This window comes from Miscanthus floridulus, chromosome 9 (assembly GCF_019320115.1).
Source record: "Miscanthus floridulus cultivar M001 chromosome 9, ASM1932011v1, whole genome shotgun sequence".
NCBI classification, from domain to species: Eukaryota; Viridiplantae; Streptophyta; class Magnoliopsida; order Poales; family Poaceae; genus Miscanthus; species Miscanthus floridulus.
Window position 1 is genome coordinate 89,734,542 of NC_089588.1, and position 16,934 is coordinate 89,751,475.

Consider the following 16,934-nt stretch of genomic DNA (forward strand, 5'->3'; position numbering starts at 1 on the left):
TGACTATGGACCATCTCGATTGTTGACAAAGGTTAATCTCCAAACAAGACCACAATGTGTTACTCTAGGAGACTCTAAATTTAATGTGCTGTAATTCATCTATCTTGTAATACAATGCATTCTAAAATATTTAAGAGAATACTCAAATGATGTATGTGCCCATGGATTTAAATTCAATTAAAGAGTTTCTCCTAAAATTATGGTTTATCTTTTAACAAACTTTGCTAATTATAAGCATGAGCACAATGCTATATATTTCAGTATAAAGTTTAGAAAATCATAACGCACCATATTTTAAGACGGAGGGTGTATACAGTTGTTTCAATTCAAGTAGGATCTCACAAAGTGACAATTTATTAATGTGATGTAGTTGTTCCAAATCAGGTAACATAAACCACAGGATCTGTCGATCTGAGGCTCTCAACTCCAAAAATATGAAAAAGAAAACACAACGAAGGAAAAAATATTATTGAAAGCATCATGCAACAACAAAGGGATCGGATCGGAGGGAGAACTGATCGACGAAGCATTCACACGCGAGCCATGTCCCTCACTCCATCAGACGAGGCGGCGGCAGATGGTGACGCCGTCGGCGATGGCGAGCTGGCAGACCTCGACGCGGTCATCCGCGGAGAGGCGAACATTGAGGTCCCTGATGGCGGCCGAGAACCTCTTGTCCAGGTCCGACATCGGTGTCTCAGGCGGCATGGCCACCGTACCGCACCACAGCGTGTTGTCGTACACGATGATGCCGCCGACGCGCACCAGGCGGAGCAGCTGCTCGTGATACCGCACGTAGTTGGGCTTGTCGGCGTCGACGAAGGCGAAGTCGAAGGCGCCCAGGTTGGCCTCGTCGGCGAGCAGCGCGTCCAGGTTCTCCAGCGCGGGGCCCTCGCGGAAGTCGACCTTGCCCGCGACGCCGGCGCGCTCGATGAAGGGGCGGCCGATGTTGTAGTAGTCGCGATTAATGTCGAAGGCGATGACCTTCCCGTCGTCGGGGAGAGCCAGCGCCGTGGCCAGCAGGGAGTAGCCGGTGAACACGCCCACCTCCAGGGTGTTGCGCGCGCCGATGAGCTTGATGAGCATCCGCAGCAGCTGCGCCTCGTCGGGGGAGGACTGCATGAAACCCCACGCGTGCTTGTCTGTGACGAGGCGCAGGTCACGCATGCACTCCGGCTCGTGCGGCAGCACCGACGTGTCAAGCACATACTGCACGTATAATACAGATACAGATCTTTGTTATGCTTAGATTAAACTACCGATCCCGTGCTTAATACAATTATTAATTATAGTAAATTACGAGTAATGAAAAGAACTAAAATAATTGAATTCCATACCCGTGTTGGGAAAAAAAGACAGTGAATAAAAAGCCCAAGAATGTGATAAACAAAAAGTGAAATTTAAATAAAAACTAGAAAAAATCATATTTTGATCTCCAAATGAATTAGGAAGATAAAAGCCTAACTAATAGTATAATAGATTATAGTTACAAAATATCTAAATTCAATAATAATTTTTTTAAAAAATAGTAAATACAAAAGATGATCTGATGTTGGAAAATATCCATAGGCTTGGAAAAAAATCATAAATACAAAATCGGTGTATAGATATATAAGTAAAGTTTTAAAAGATTATTTATTTCGTACTAGAAACTACGATATTGTTGGTCCTATAAGCCTAGATTGTAAATATCTAGATCTGTGAAGAGATATAACATTGTGTTTGGTTAGACGGACAATCCCATTCGGTGTGGATGGATCTGGAATAAGGTGGCCCGGTGATTTTTCATTGGATGCACTCTTTTCATTGGATGCACTCATTCAATCCATAGATTGACCTTCTACTAGTGCTAAGCAGATGACGGATGATGTAAATCGGCAACTCAAACCAAACAGGGCCATAGGCTTGAAATTAGGATCGGATGATCGTATTGCAAACCAAACAGGCTATAAATAAACAAACAAATAATCCAATAAATATGGAAAGAGAAAATGGTGTGAATTGAAATAGCATTACAAGTGGATTTTTTATGACATAATAAAAACAAAAAAAACCACATAATACGTCCATGGAGGTATTAAACGGACGTATAAGAGCAATGGAAGCCGGGCACCCGCACACCTATAATAAACATCGAAACACTTGTAGTCCCCATGACACTCGCTCATCCATCATGCTCTACACCTCACGACCTCAAGCTACTCTCTCATCATATGGCACTAACATATTACCAAGACCTCTGACTAGTAGAAGTTTTGGCATCACTATTGACTTTGGTGAGTGATTTTCATGGTGGTGGCCTAGGGCAGGAGCAGGTTCCTATGACCAAAATTATGAGAAGTCATGAAAAGGCATATACCAACTTTTGATACCTTACATGTAATCGGTCCATCGATTTCTTGATGTGCATCCAAGACAAGCTCGTCAGCAATACAACAGGTATCGTTTGACTTTTATCTCTCCACGAGAAGTTAGTCATTGATATGTTTTCAAAAAAAAGAAGTTAGTCACCTGATCACAAGTGCAAATGAATGCGATCATAGTGGGCCAATGCAAGTAAGGTTGAGTAGCATGGATAGCAGGTCTGAGATGTTGGTATGGATAGGGGTCAATGGTGGCTCCACGAGTTTGTTTGGAAAAACATTAGGCGTTGATAGATGTTGGCGTGGCGACGGGGCAATCCCGTGGCTGCTTGATGTAGCAATGGCTACAGCAGGAGTGTAGCGATTTATTTATTTTATATTATATATTTTATGATTATTAATTATAATAATTGAATAATATATTTGATTATAAATCTAACGGTATCAAGTTTATATTGCAATATTTGTAAATCGTTGATCAAATTATTGGTCAAAGATTGTGAAGTTTGAATGTTAATAGATGTTTGTTCGCCTTATAAATTGGACCGATGGGAGTGTGCAAGAGACTTGGATCGTGGCTTCACCGAGAAATTGAGCTCCCCAAGTGATAACATAAGGCCATCTTAATTTGGCATGGGCACATAACACATGAGATAAGAGTTAGTAAAAAGAAGAAGAAGAGAGGAAGACAATAGTGGAGTTGTTTGACTATGTCAATGAGTTTATGCCGATCCATTCAATTAGGGCGCATAAAGAAGGTAACCACAACCAAACCAATGGTGTGGTTGCCAATTAATCGCGTGTCGTACCTTGTAGAGTGCCTCGCTCTTGAGCAGTGTCTTGTTGCTGCTGTCCATGCTGCTGTGGACCAGGGCAATGATGTCGCCGCCGGCCGCCATGGATTATGCCTGCCGGCCTGCCTCTCTTAGTCGCCGGCACAGGTACAAGGTAGTAGTGGTTTGCTAGGTCGCCCACAGCTTCGTCCGGCTTGGCAACGACACTGTCTGCTCTATTTATGAGCTGGAGGGACGGGGAGTAGAAGCTGAACAGCTGATGATGGCCCTGTTGACTTTGCTCCCGCCGGCGCCATTCTTAAAACTTAGCCATTTTTAAAATAAATACTCCGGCCGGCACTCACTAGCGAGATAAGTGACATAATTTTTTTTTATTTTCTTTTTTACTTTCCATGATGCAGTAACATCCTTCCCTGTCTCGTACCATTTTACATTAACTCATGGCACTCCCATTATAGAAATTGTTGGGTATTTTCCATGGCATAAAAAACTACTCGTAGAAAACATCGTCAACAATGCAAAAGTTTTTATGTGGGTCCCTTTATTCCCCCATCCAATCCTCTCCCATCTTTCTCTCTCCGGTCCCTAGCCACACGAACCTGGGCGTCATGGTCGTGCCCTTCCCCATGCCGGCGATATCGCAGATTCACCCTCCTGCTCCCACAACTGCGGGCGAGCGCCGTGCCCTCCTCCCACCAAGCCGGCGGCCGTGCAGAGCTTCTCCTCTCCTGGGCTGGTAGCCAAGGTCATGCACTCACGCTACTCACCCATGGCAGCAGCTGAGCGCTCTCCTCCCACACATCGATGTCGAGTGGCACCCGCCTCCCCCGCGCCGGCAAGCACGTTCCCAGGTCCTGCGAGGCCGCGGCGGGCAGCGGCGCGGCGTGGCGGCGGACTTGCGAGAGCCTGGGCGGCGCAGTGGCGAATCTGAGTCTCGGCGGTATGTGTGGCCGCGGCGTTCGGATATGTGCTAGCGTAGGCGAGTAGTACAGCTCGTGGGCAGGGTGGTGGTGCACGGTGATCTGTAGGATGCGATCGGTGGTGCGAGGGGGAGCGATAGAAACGACGCCGCTCTCTCCAACGTGATCTATGATGGTTTCTTCTGCTTTGTAACGCATGAAGACCCGGGTTGTTGTTTAGAAACGGTTTCTACACGTGAAGACGCGTGAGGACTGTGGCAGAACCGCCTAATCTAATGCCTCCCAGGATTACTTGTCTTTCATTAGACACTAAGTACTCAAGAGAGGACACTAAACTACGCAGTTCCGTCGAGCACACCCTAAGGGAGAACTCGAAAATCCATATTTTTCCATCAGGATCATAAATGAGAGAATAAAGCTTACAGCATTCTTAAGTCATTTCTTACATCACTTTATTACAGTACATAATATTACCTCAATTGATTATAACAGCGGAATATAACAATATTATCAGAGTTACAGAGGAAACAAAGATTAATTTAATGACATGATGGAGTATTAACATAGAGGTCATTTATAAACAAGAGATGTTATGAGATTTTATATCTTTTCTTATAAAAACCTTTAGGGAGGGTTATAAATAAACACTACGGTCGTAGCGTGAAAGGAATCCTTTCTGAGCCAAGGTTTCCACACACAAGAGTCATCTCTATGTATCCTCTGGTCACCTGCAACAGGGGGAATAAAACCTGAGTACTCGATTGTACTCAGCAAGACTTACCCAACAGGAGAAAAATAAAAGACTTCAAGGATATACAAGGCTATCTGGCTTGTGGGTTATTGCATCTGCAAGAAGCATTACTAAACGTTCATCCTTATACTCAATTTTACTAGTAGTCATCATTATGTAAGTACTCATGCTACTTTCAAGCAGGTGGTAAGCAATCAGAATCATTTTACCACCTTTCATATTCTAGTTCTTACTACGGTGCTAGACCAAAGCCATGTCGTACCATCTCACAGAAACAGCTATTCGTGAATCAATGTATCCCATCTAGGTACCCCGAAACACACGCCTCGCTTGTACCCCAGGCACAAACAAGACCAACCCGTTCCACTCCTGTCAAGGGATCTAGGTGTGGCAGAACATTCTGAATAACATGCTTTCGGAGGCGCTCGTCTTCCACTAGATACTAAGCACCCCGAAAGTTAGCTACATCGGACAGTTTCATTGAGCACACCCCACGAGAGAACCTGAAACAATCCATGTTTTACATCTAGAACCCAATAATGAGTACGAGCTTGCAATACTTAGTCCATTTCATACAACAAGAGTTCTTGAAAATTATTTATTACAATACCAGAGTTCAGAGTGCGATAAATAAATAGCGGAATTTAAAATAACATCTAGCAGAAATGATACAAGGATCCATCTACGCCCACTAGAAGAATCCTCCGTACAAGAGCTACTTCTCAAGCTGCACCTGCAACAGGGTAAAATAAACCCTAAGTCCACAATATACTGGCAATACTTACCCGACTTGTGGGAATAGTTTCCCGACTCCAAGGGTTATGCATCGGGGCTTGCCTTGGGCTGGCGCGGTGTCAGCTGAGTCAGTCATTGGTGGCTCCGGGACCTCCTCCTACGCGAGAATCTCCTCCTCGTACTCCTCGATGATCTCCTCGAACTCATGATCGTCTGTGGTCTCTATCTCTACCAACTCATTCTCTACATGCATGCGATGATGATGCAACACTTAGCATTTAGGCAAAAAAAACTCTTAAAATAAGAATACGCATACTAAGCTACTAAGCTAGCTCTAATGACTAAGGTACTAAGCTAACTATCATCTTCATCAAGCAAAGTGTTGGGTTCAACTAACAAACCCTTAGCTTGGCAATTTAAGGATATTTCTTTATTTCTACTAGTGATTTAATGTATATTGAAACAAAGAGCATTGAACTACCCTAGTGCTTAGTCTATTCTAAAGCTACAAAAATTACAGTGAACACATAATAATACAATGAAACTGCTGTAAAAATTTTAGGACTAAAACTATCACCAATTCACTACAAAAATTCCTACAATAATCAACTTAATAATATTAAGCATTCTCATACTATTTAATAGCTCCTAGTGTCAACACATTTAAACATGAACTAAATATACCAACAGATAGACCACAATTTTAGGAACCTAACAAAATTTATTTCAAAATTTTTAGGCACCTACATGATTTTATATTAATTACCAAAGATCAGCTCAGAAATTAAATTAGAAAACTACTTCTAATTCCTTAGAAAAATAAAAAGTGAATCTCCCGCGTGGCCCACACGCGTGGCCTACGTGACACAGTGCGAGCAACGGCCCTCTTCCGTGGCCCACGCGCGAGGCGCTCGCACGTTGGCTCTTTATGCAAAAGAGCCCTCAAACTTCTTTCAAATCATAACTAAGTACTAACACTATTTCCTCCTCCCACAGGCCTTCTCACTTAACCCCCCGACCTTTCCTTAATTCACCCGCACGCACCCCCAGCGACTCAGCGCATGGCGGCGCGACGGGAGGTGACATGGCGCGACCGCGCTGACCACTAGAGGCTCGTGCTGGCCCGTCGGTCGGGCCGACCTGCAACTACGGTCCAACCGCCTACACCAAGCAGCAACGTGGGGCGGTGGGATGCGCTGGAGCAAGCTGCAGCAACACGCGGCCGTCCGCGACGGCGGCGCACCCGCTCCGGTGAGCAAGGGCTGCTACGGACCTAATTGGCTAGCGAGTGAGCATCATGAGACAACCGTGGACCAGGATGAGGTGACGGTTGGGGTGGAAGATGGCGGAGGAGGGGTGGCCACGTGCGGCCAAGCCATGCGGTGGCGCGCACCGCGACGGCCCATCATGGCCCAAGGCCGGGGGAGCCCGCGCGCGACAGTTGCTTTGTAGAAAAGCCCCCGAGCTTTTAGATAATAACACGACTACTATGCACACTATTCCTACCTATATCTATTTTGCAAACAAGCCCTCAGATGTTCTCACCTTTACCACGAGGAGACCCCTGGGATCCCCGCGCGCGTCGGCGCGGCGGTCGATGGCATAAGGCAGTTACGCCCGACCATGGCTTGAGCCCGGCACCAGCAGCGCCCGCACGCGTGTGGTGACCACGGACTCAGGCTGCACAAGTGTAACTAGTGACGTGCACGAGTTTTAAAGCGCAGCAAAGGTTGCCGCTTACCTCCACTGAGGTTCAACCCATCCACTAATCCTAGAGACAACACTACCAGCTATCTAGCGAAGCAATCGTCATGACCATAGAGCAACCATAGAGGGAGATAAAAGGATGCCAACATGTGCTCGTCACTGGAGTGCCGGTTCACGAACAGAGCGCCAATAACGTGGTTTACAGCGCGTTCGGACGATGTTTGGACAATTTTGAAGAGGACAACGCGACACCCAAAACATCTACAACCTACACCATGTTTACGTGCTCACTTAGAAGCAACCAACAATGCAAGCATATGTAGCTAGTGTTTAAACATTTTAGTTAGAATTTAAACGCCAAAATGGCATTGTCTACTACCCTTTTCAGACTTTAGAAAAGATCGGGGTTCAATTTGAACTTAACAACCATGAACACTTTTTGTCACAATTTTTTAAAAGGCCTAAACCTTGTTAACTTCAACCAACAATCATTTCATGTGTGTTTTAAATTTTAATACCCGATAAACTTGTTTGCTAATTTCTCTTGGGCCTCAAGCTCGTTGCTAAGCAAGCTTGTAACACCGGGGGTGTTACATTTCCCACATCAGCAAAATGCTTACGTGATAGAGTAACTAATGCACATAAAAACTATAATAATTTCTGCATTGTGGGTGCCCTTATGGTCCATACTCATACCACAATGTGATCACATCCTTCCCTGTTTTGTACTATATGACATTAACTTATGGTCTTTACTCATACGAGGTACAATAACGCATGTACAATGACGGTATGGAATCTGATTCCAAAACGCGTTAAGCGGCATTAAAAAGTTCGATTTTAGATAATGATTGTTAAATAAATCCCTGAGCAACCAGCGGCTCCTCTGACCGGTTGGTCGGGACGTCCGCCTGGTACTCTCGCGGGCAGGGTTCGAGTCCCCACGGGTGCGCTCGTTCGCCTGCCCAGAGTTAAAAAAATCCCCTCACCTGTCTCGAGTTTCTCAAAGCACAGGCAACGGACCGGCCCACTCACAGGGTAACGGGCCCCTGTGTAAGGGCGGGACACGGTGTTCGGGGGTTTTCTCGGCCTGCGTGAGAAGGTCTTCTTCCTTAAGCACAATGTTGCAGGGGCTGTCTGCCCACCGTAGGCCGAGTTTTTTTTTTAATTCCCTGAGCAACAAATTACTAAGATGATCGTGCAACAAGCCGATGTTCTACTCGTTGCAACACCCGATTTGTTACTGCAGTTCATTTCGCCGTTGACCCAGACCCAACAAACCAACACACATGACGCATGGCTGTCCGATTATCATTTTGAATCTTGAATATTCCGCGTGTTGGATTGGAGGGAGCTCGTTTAGGGGTCGTTTGGTTGCATGAGAACTATTCCCAGCTAGGCAATATCTTTACAAATTTGTATACCGCGGGAACCATTCTAGGCGCGGAACGCCCCCATTCCAAGAAAACCGAACGGAGCGTTAAAGTAGGGGATGCCTGATGATGATGCCACCTTGTTCGTCCGTCGCCAGGCGTTGTGCCTTGTACGGTGTCAGTCCAAGAACGGAACAGAACGGAACGCAGCATCTGATTCCTACCACTGCCACCTGCCGCACCCTTCTTCACCTGCCACCCACACTCGGTCGCCATCGTGGATGGTAGTAGTTTTTTTTAAAGGGGTATGTTATTGTATATATAAAATATTTATAAAAAGGTGGCGAATTGACCGCTGTTTCAGCGATGGTGGTAAAAGGACTCTCAATGCGTATTGTTGTGTTTGCATAAATAAATTGGATAAACAAAGTGGCCAATTGCTGCGCCGTTTCAACGAAGGCGCCAAATGGAATCCCAACACTATATTTTAGATTAGAGTGTAGTTGTGTAAAAAAAAGGAATATTTAATTTTATCAGCCCAATGTTATATTTTAGAGTTTTAATCACAATCATATTTTAGATTAGAGTGTTAATCCCAACACTATACTTTAGAAAAACGTACGGGCGCGAGCTTGGTGCCGTCGGTTTTTTTGTACGTACGTACACACCCAACCCAGCGCTGCCGCCCGCCCATTGGCCATTCCATTCCCACCGAACGCTCACGTTGCCGTCTCCGTCCTCAGCACCGCGAACGGCCGGCGGTTGGGGTGGCCGACACGTACCGAACCGGCGGTCGTTACTTCCTTCTGGTGGGTGGGCGACAGGGACACCTGTGCTACTGCTACTTGCCTACTGTAGGGTACCTTCCCACTTCATTCCCAGTCGTCTGACGACAACGGACAGCCTATCAGCATCAGATAAACCAAGACCGAGACCGGCGCGCCGTATGCATCCAGCTCCATCCGTGTGCCCAGTAGCACCACATTGCAAGCACTAGTAACGTGTGCGCCTCTACAACTTGTTCGTTCATGACAGGTCCTGATCTGATTGCTCGCCAAGCAAGCACGCCGATCTCTCTAAATATCCTGTCCATTGATGCTACAGTACTACCGTAGCAGGCTATAGATGGCCATTCGGCCCGGCACGGCCCAATGGTCACGGGCCGTGCCGAGCCAGCCCACGTGCGGCACCAACGGCCCAAGCATGGCCCTAAAGGCCGCGTGCCGTGCCGTGCTGGCCCGACTGGCCCAGTGTAACACCTCTGGTGTTACGAGCTTGCTTAGCACCGTGAGTTAGACCTAAATAATATTTTCGAAACAAGTTTCTCGGAATTTTTTATTTAAATATACTTGATGTGATAAGTGATTCCGGTGACCCAGTTTTGTGGACTCGAATAAACGTCCAAGTTAAATTACTCAGTGCGTAAAGATATTTAGGAATGTCGAACGACGATTCTAGCGAACGGTTTGTTCGGTTAGATTAAGCATAAAAAGCAACTTTTATAAATAGAATAAAATCCATTAATAAATAGAATGATATATATATATATATATATATATATGGGTTTATTTTGATAAGCTCAACCCGACGAGACAGAGCACAGCAGCTTCGTTTATTTTTTCTAGCGTACAGCGTACTCGTTGCATGGCAGTTATTACAGTTACGTCTCTTGTCGTGGCTCTGCATTGCTCTACACCACGGCGTGTTCGTTTGCCTACGCCCCCGTCCTTCTCTCCCTCGCTTGCGTCGCGTTCGATATTTTTATGTGAGCGCCAGTCGCACTGAGCATTCAAGCAGCAGAAGGTCCTTTTTCTTTTCCCCTCTCTCTCTCTCACGCGCCTGTTTTTCAATGCCTCTTGTCTTTCTCTGTCTCACTGCCAGTTCCGTCGCTTCACCCTGTGCCTCTTGGCGTGCTCTCTGCTCTCTGCCTTGCTTGTCTCTGCTGCCGCAGTCTCATCCATGCCTGCCTCTGATGTCCTTTCGCACTGACGCCTTGCCGCCGTTCCTCTACCGCTGCCCCTCCTTTTTCTTACCGCAGCACCACGCCGCTGCCCGGCCACCGCATGCGCTGGCGCGCCTGAGCCGCGTGTGGCTCCTCGCCCTTCCTCTTGCACTCCTATGCTGCTCTACCTCCCAGCTTGCCTTGTGGCCGTCACTGCCCCACAGCACATGCCTTGGTCACGCCCGCCATGCCGCAACTAAGGATGGCAACAGGGATGTACCCGTCGGGTATCGTCGGAACGTTCTCTTCCCCGCTACGGAGAATTCATCCCGTCCCCATCCCCGTTAACTGTCTCGGGTATAGATTCTTGCCCATCCCCGTACCCGTCGGGTATCGGTCGGGTAACAGATACCCGACGGGTACTACATACCCAATAAACAAGGACACTTGGGGTCGCAGCTTTGCAATCGGAGACGTTTATTCTTCACCCGGGTATAAGCGTTGGAGTCTCAGAGATGCTAAGGAGAAGGAGCGAGGTTGCGAGGAGGACGAGCAAAGGTGGCAGAGAGACTGAAATGAGGAAGCGAGGGGCACGAGCGCTCGTGAGGCAGGCGTGCTTGTGCTGCTGGCGGAGATAGTGAGGAAAAATTGAACTAGGGTTCCTAGAACACACAAACTATATATATGATTGTTCAGATTTGGACCAAAATACCTATGTTGAGCTTCTTTGGGCCTAATACTCGCATGACAGCTCAAATAGTCGGGTTCCCCAATGGGTAACGGGGATGGGTAAACAGGAAACGTTCCCGTACCCGCTATACCCGTCGGTGATGGATTCTTGCCCATTTAGATGCCCGCAGGTAAAGATATGATCCCATTCCCGTCCCCTAATAGATCAAATACAAGTCGGGTATCGGGTATCAGGGCCCCGTTGCCATCTTTAGCCGCAACGCCATTCCCCCTTCCCCGCTCTGGACCGCTGCCCTGCAGCACCAGCCAGGGCCGCGCCCGCCGTCGCCCTGTCTCCCCTCGAGCGCGCCTGGGCTCGGGTTGCCGCGCGCTGAGCCGCCTTGCCTCGTTTCTCCTCACACCGGTGCCCCTCCCCGTCTTCCTTGTCGCATCGCCCTAGTCCATGCTGGACCACGCCCCATGGCGCTGCTTCTCCCGCAAAACGCGCCGCCCCATCCCTGTTGCTGATGCCGCCATAAGGCTCGCGTAGGGCCTGGCTAGGGTTGCGCCGGGTCTGCCTGGTGCCGTGGAGCCCGCCCTCACCTGTCGCCGCCTGCTGCCTGGCGTCGGCGAGGCAGCCGCCACCATCGTCCCACGGCTGTCCGTGTGCGCTCGTGGCGGGTGCTCCTGGGTCCCGACCGGCCACGCTGTTTCCATTCACGGGTGCGGCCAGAGCCGCTGGCACTTCCCCGCGCCGCCTCGCTTCACCTCCGCCGTCGGCGAGCCGCCGATTGGGCCGGCGGATTGATTCCCCGTCCGTGCTCTGTTTTCATGATGAAGAGAGGGACCCCAGGGTAAGGAATGAGTAATTCCAAGGTTTTTATTGCAAATTACGTGACCCATATGAACAGTAGTGTAATAAATAAGGAGAAGCGCAGGGTCGTTTTTGCATAATCGCCAGGCTGGTTGGGCAGGCCGCGCGTGGGCCGGCTTGTTGGGCCGCTTGCGCCCGCGCGCTGGGCCGGCCTGCTTGGCACCCTGCCTGCTTGGGCCGCTCGTTGGTCCGGCCTGCTGTGGGCACTGGGGCCGCGCGTCAGCTGGGCCGAATAGGTGGCCACTGGCCCATTTAGTTTTATAAAGCAAGTGTTAATTAGTTTCGGAAAAAAACTTGTAAAATTCGTACTAAATCATAGAAAAATCATAAAAAATGCCAAACTAGTTTTGTTGAGTTCCTAAAATCATGATCTATCTAGTAGTATAATTGGTTCATCTAGTTTTAAAATGTCCCAAGATTGCTCTAATTATTTTAACATGCTTAATATCGTTAAAATGTAAACTTGTTGGAATTTCAGTGATAAATTGGTGATAGTGTTGACTCTAAAAACTTTACAGTAAATTACTAATATTATTAGCTGTTCAAGGTAATTTCTGTAGCACCAGAATAATTAGTTACTAGATAGATAATGGTGCCCTATGTCGAATAATGATTAAATCGATAGAATGGAATAAAGAAACAACTTGGGTTTTTATAACTAAAGCAATTGTTGGGAAATAACGCCTTGTTCGACAACATGGATACGTAGCTTAGTACGTTAGTCGTTAGAACTAGCTCGTTAACTTGAAAGGCGTAAATCGTATTTTATGAGTCACGGTTACAGTTGGTTATTTACATCTATGCATTTGCATCAATGCATACCATATGGGTACGATGATGGATCAACGGATCAATTGAAGGATGATTGGGAATCCAAGGATGGTGTAATGGTATTCTCTCCAAGAGAAGATGCAATGAGCTTTCTATTCAGATGATGGTGGATGATCTGAAGATGCAAATACTAACTTTTAATATATATATTGTCGGTGCAGAATGTGACCAACTAGTAAATATTTGTAGTTTTGCCGTACGTTGTGATCGAGGTGGCCTAACACTCAATGACATAGGGTTTATACTGGTTCAGGCAACGTGCCCTACGTCCAGTTTGGGTCAGTCAGTGACTTTATTCCTGAGCCCAGGTGCTCGAAGTTTGTAGTGGGGTTACAAACGAGAAGGAGAAAGATGGGGTGTACAAAAGGTCTGGTCGGCTTCGGTCAGAAGGGCCGAGAGCGACAAGACCTATGCTATGAGCTAAGTGTTCAAGCGTGTGCTTGAGGTTTGAACCCGGCGGTTCTATGGTTGTGGACTAGTGATCTTGGTTTACCTAATGAATCTGAGAAAGGCTCTTCGAAAAAGGCCCCCCCTTTGCTGGAGGGAGAGCATCCCCTTTTATAGATAAAGGGGATGGCTTTATAAGTGAGAGGGTGAGGATACGTTTGCTACTGAGCTTTGTTGCCCATGCCGGTGAGTACAAGATAATGGTAGGCGCACATAAAACTATTGATGTCACTGTAGAATGTCAGATGCATGTGGGAGGTTGCGTTTGCCTTCTTTAGGAATGGTAGACGTCGGTACCTGTAAATACTGTTTGATGCCTAGAGGCATGTGAGGAGTTTCACCACGTTCTCCTGGTACGGTAAATCCCGGAGCCCACAACACTATCGATGCCCAGAGGCATGTGGGGGGCCTTACCGTATGGGAGTCAACGGCGCCCACAATACTGTAGAAGGAAAATGTCGGCGCCTACAATACTGTTTGTGTCAGGGCAGTTGTAGAGTACTATTCCTGCAGGTGTATAGGGTATGGTCCCTGGTATCGTGGTTTGACATATGCGCCCTGGCTTGCTTTATCCGTTTGTCCCTGGGTCCTTCCGAGCGGGCATCCCCGGTCGGATGGCCCTAGTCGGCTCTGGTCGCGCCAGTCGGAGAAGAGCGGTGAACAGGGTTTCTACGCACCCCGATCAGAGATGTGGGGTCACAGTCGGAAGTAGCACTTGGGCCAAGCCTTCAGAACAAAGAGGCCATCTGGAGGCGGCTGGAGTCCGAAGCAAGCGCTCCGGTGGGAGAGATGGGCTAAAGTAGTCGAAGAGCGGGCGTTGTTCCTCTTCGGCCAGACCTTCTGGTCAGTGACTGGAACGCCCTTCCGGCCTATTGTTTTAGATTCTTGGGCCAGCCCTGGGGTTGTGTGCTGCCTGCTTGGTCCGAGCCTTGGCGCGGAAGCCGGTCCCCGAGGGACCCTGGGTTTATGACACCGACAAGAGCCCCTGAGCCCTCGGGTGATTCGGGCAGAATAGTCCAAGGGATTTTTGTCTTGCCGGTGGGTGCGCGTGAGCGCACCCGCTGGTGCAGCCCCCCACCCCCCGGGCGGTTCGGGTAGAATCGTCTGGGGGGTTTTCTGTGTTTGTCAGTGGGGGAGGTTTTCTGTCTTGTCGGCGGGTGCACGTGAGCGCACCCATGGGTGTAGCCCCCGAGCCCCCGGGTGGTTTGGGCAGAACCGTTCGGGGGATGTTCGGTTTTAGCGGGTGTGTGTGCGTGTTTTTAGTTTGAGATGGAGTTTGTTTTAACCAAGGCGTCGTTGTGCAGCCGAGGTGTTTTAGTCGCTTGAGAGATTGGGTGAGTGGGAGCTCGCAGATCCTGGCATCGGTGCGCGCCGTGGGATCGGGTGAGGTAGTTAGTTTGGACGAGACCGAGCTCACTGATCCTAGCATCGGTGCGCGCTGTGGGATCGGGTGAGTCGGAGTCGCAGGGCGAGATCGGGGTCGCAGACCCAGGTGCTTGGAGTGCAGTCAGAAGCGTAGCCGGATGGGGCGAGATCGGGGTCGCAGACCCAGGTGTTTTTGGAGCATAGTCGGAAGCGTAGCCGGATGGGGCGAGATCAGGTTCGCAGACCCATGTGTTTTTGGAGTGCAGTCGGAAGGGGCGAGTTTGGAGTCGTAGACCCAGGCTTTTTGTGTCTTGAGCCCCCGAGCCTTGCTGGGCCTTAGTAGGGGTCGGTGTGAGTTGTGTGCGTTACCCCATCCTCGGTTCCTCACAACCGGAGGGGCTGAGTTTTGTCGCTTGTCCCTTTCGCTCGGGCTCGAGTGACGCGCTTAGTGAGTTCACTAACGGGTGTGATCGAGCGGAATCCGAGTCCGTCATTTATGATGGGGTCAGCATAGCCCCCTTGTGACATTCCACTACTCCTTTACCTGCAACCCGGCAGATGCCTGGGTCATTCCGGAGACCGACCCAGGTGGCTAATGGACTCCCCTCGATGGAGATTCTATGGGCTTGGCAAGAGGTTCATGATCGAACGAGAAGGTTGAGATGACCCAGTCTGCCGGACCGGGTGAGGGCCACACGGGGCTCATCTACGATTTTCTCCCCTGGCTCTGTTGGTTGCTCATGTCGAATGAGGCAACCACCGCTTCGTGACGCAACATGGAGCGTTGTGATGCATTTTGTTACACGTGCGATGCTTAGTTCCCAAGCCCCCGGGCGGTTCAGGGCCCGAATCGTTCGAGGGGCATGGGCGTATGGAATGAATGCGTGTATGGATGTATGAAATGATTATAAGGAAATGTAGGGGGTTGGTTGTGTTCACCTTGATGACTTGAGTGACGAGGTTTGGAGAGCTCTAGTCGGGAATGTCCGACCGGGACCCGTGCTCGTTGTTCATGACGGAGTCAGCGCGGAAGGCCCTAAAGGCGGAGCGAAAGGCCCAGTCGAAGGTGGACCAGGAGGTGCTCATGCTCTGAGGCCGGGTGATGGGGACGGAGGACGTGAATGCCCGGCTACGCGAGCAGGTGGCCCAACAGGCAGAGGATCTCTCCACCCTTGAGAACTTCCGTGTCGGTACGTACCTTTTCTGTTTTTCGTTGTTGGTTTTTTCCTTCAGCCTATTTCTGAGCTTGTCGCTCTTCTCTCAGAGCTAGGTGGAAAGGTGAAGACGCTGGAGTGGGACCTGGAGATGATCAAGGCGACCTTCAGCCGGAATGCGGAGGAACTGGCCAAGTCCCGTGAAGAGCGATGTGCTCTCGAGGGGGATCCTGACCAGAGCCACAACGTTGCCCAGCTTGTCGTCTCGAAAGTGTTCGGGTCGGCGCCAAGCACTAGCGCGCCCGCCGTCCAGCTGGCGGAGGTCCCGGATGTGGTTCGGGACCTTATCAGGGGCGGGCTGTTCTACAGAGCATCGGGGGTGCTGACTTCAGTGGCGACGCACCACCTGAACTTAGACTTCGCCACTATCTGCAGTGGGTATGCTGAAGGCTTGAGCATGGTGGACATCTAGTCAATCGTGGAGGGCTTGCTGCCGCACGCAAGGTCGGTGGCAGAGCAAGTCTGTGCCCAGTGGGTGATGAACGTCCGTCGTGAAGACATGGCCAGAAGCATGCGCGGGGAGGATGCTGCCCAGCCTGCGGACGACGCGAAGCCTAGGTCGGAGGAGAACGTCGAATGTCATGCCGCCGAGGAGTGAGCAGCCCGTACCCTCATCGATCGCACCGACAGCAGATGCCGCCGGGCCGGTCCAATAGCTTGTAAAAAATAAGTAGTTTAGTGAGCGTGAAAAGTTTAAGTTTGTGGGGGAGCCCCTGTGTAAACGTTCCTGTGTGCTTAATGACCACGGTCTGTTTTGTTTTCTATAATGGAGTCACTCCATTCGAGAAAGCTTGTGCCCCCTTTGTTCCTTAGTTTTCCCTTAGCATAATTTTGTTTTTTATTCTTTCTTTCTCGTACCTGCCCATCTGTCCCGTAGGCTGTGACCTTGGGAGCCCGGGGCGTGGCCCGCGAGGCTTGGCTATTCGTAACCATAGGGAAAGGCGGGATG

General features: G+C 49.2%; 1 protein-coding gene across 2 annotated transcripts; it reads right to left on the reverse strand.

Moving 5' to 3' along the window:
• Positions 1–347: 347 nt before the first annotated feature.
• On the reverse strand, positions 348–3,322 carry LOC136482354 (tricin synthase 1-like). 2 transcript variants are annotated; one of them, XM_066479559.1, is made up of 2 exons: positions 3,173–3,322; positions 348–1,209 (listed from the first exon to the last, which is right to left on the reverse strand). In XM_066479559.1, exons 1-2 carry the CDS (start codon positions 3,260–3,262, stop codon positions 559–561), a joined length of 741 nt encoding a protein of 246 aa, XP_066335656.1. In that variant the 5' UTR covers positions 3,263–3,322; the 3' UTR covers positions 348–558. The 2 variants fall into 2 exon arrangements, with proteins under 2 accessions (XP_066335656.1, XP_066335657.1); XM_066479560.1 differs by lacking the exon at positions 3,173–3,322 and adding an exon at positions 2,122–2,205.
• Positions 3,323–16,934: the final 13,612 nt, after the last annotated feature.

Excerpts from the sequence above, each read along its gene's own strand:
- LOC136482354 (XM_066479559.1), bottom strand. The coding sequence starts at position 3,262 with ATGGCGGCCGGCGGCGACATCATTGCCCTGGTCCACAGCAGCATGGAC. Across the intron at positions 1,210-3,172 it reads AGAGCGAGGCACTCTACAAG|TATGTGCTTGACACGTCGGT; the intron begins GTACGACACGCG and ends TTATACGTGCAG.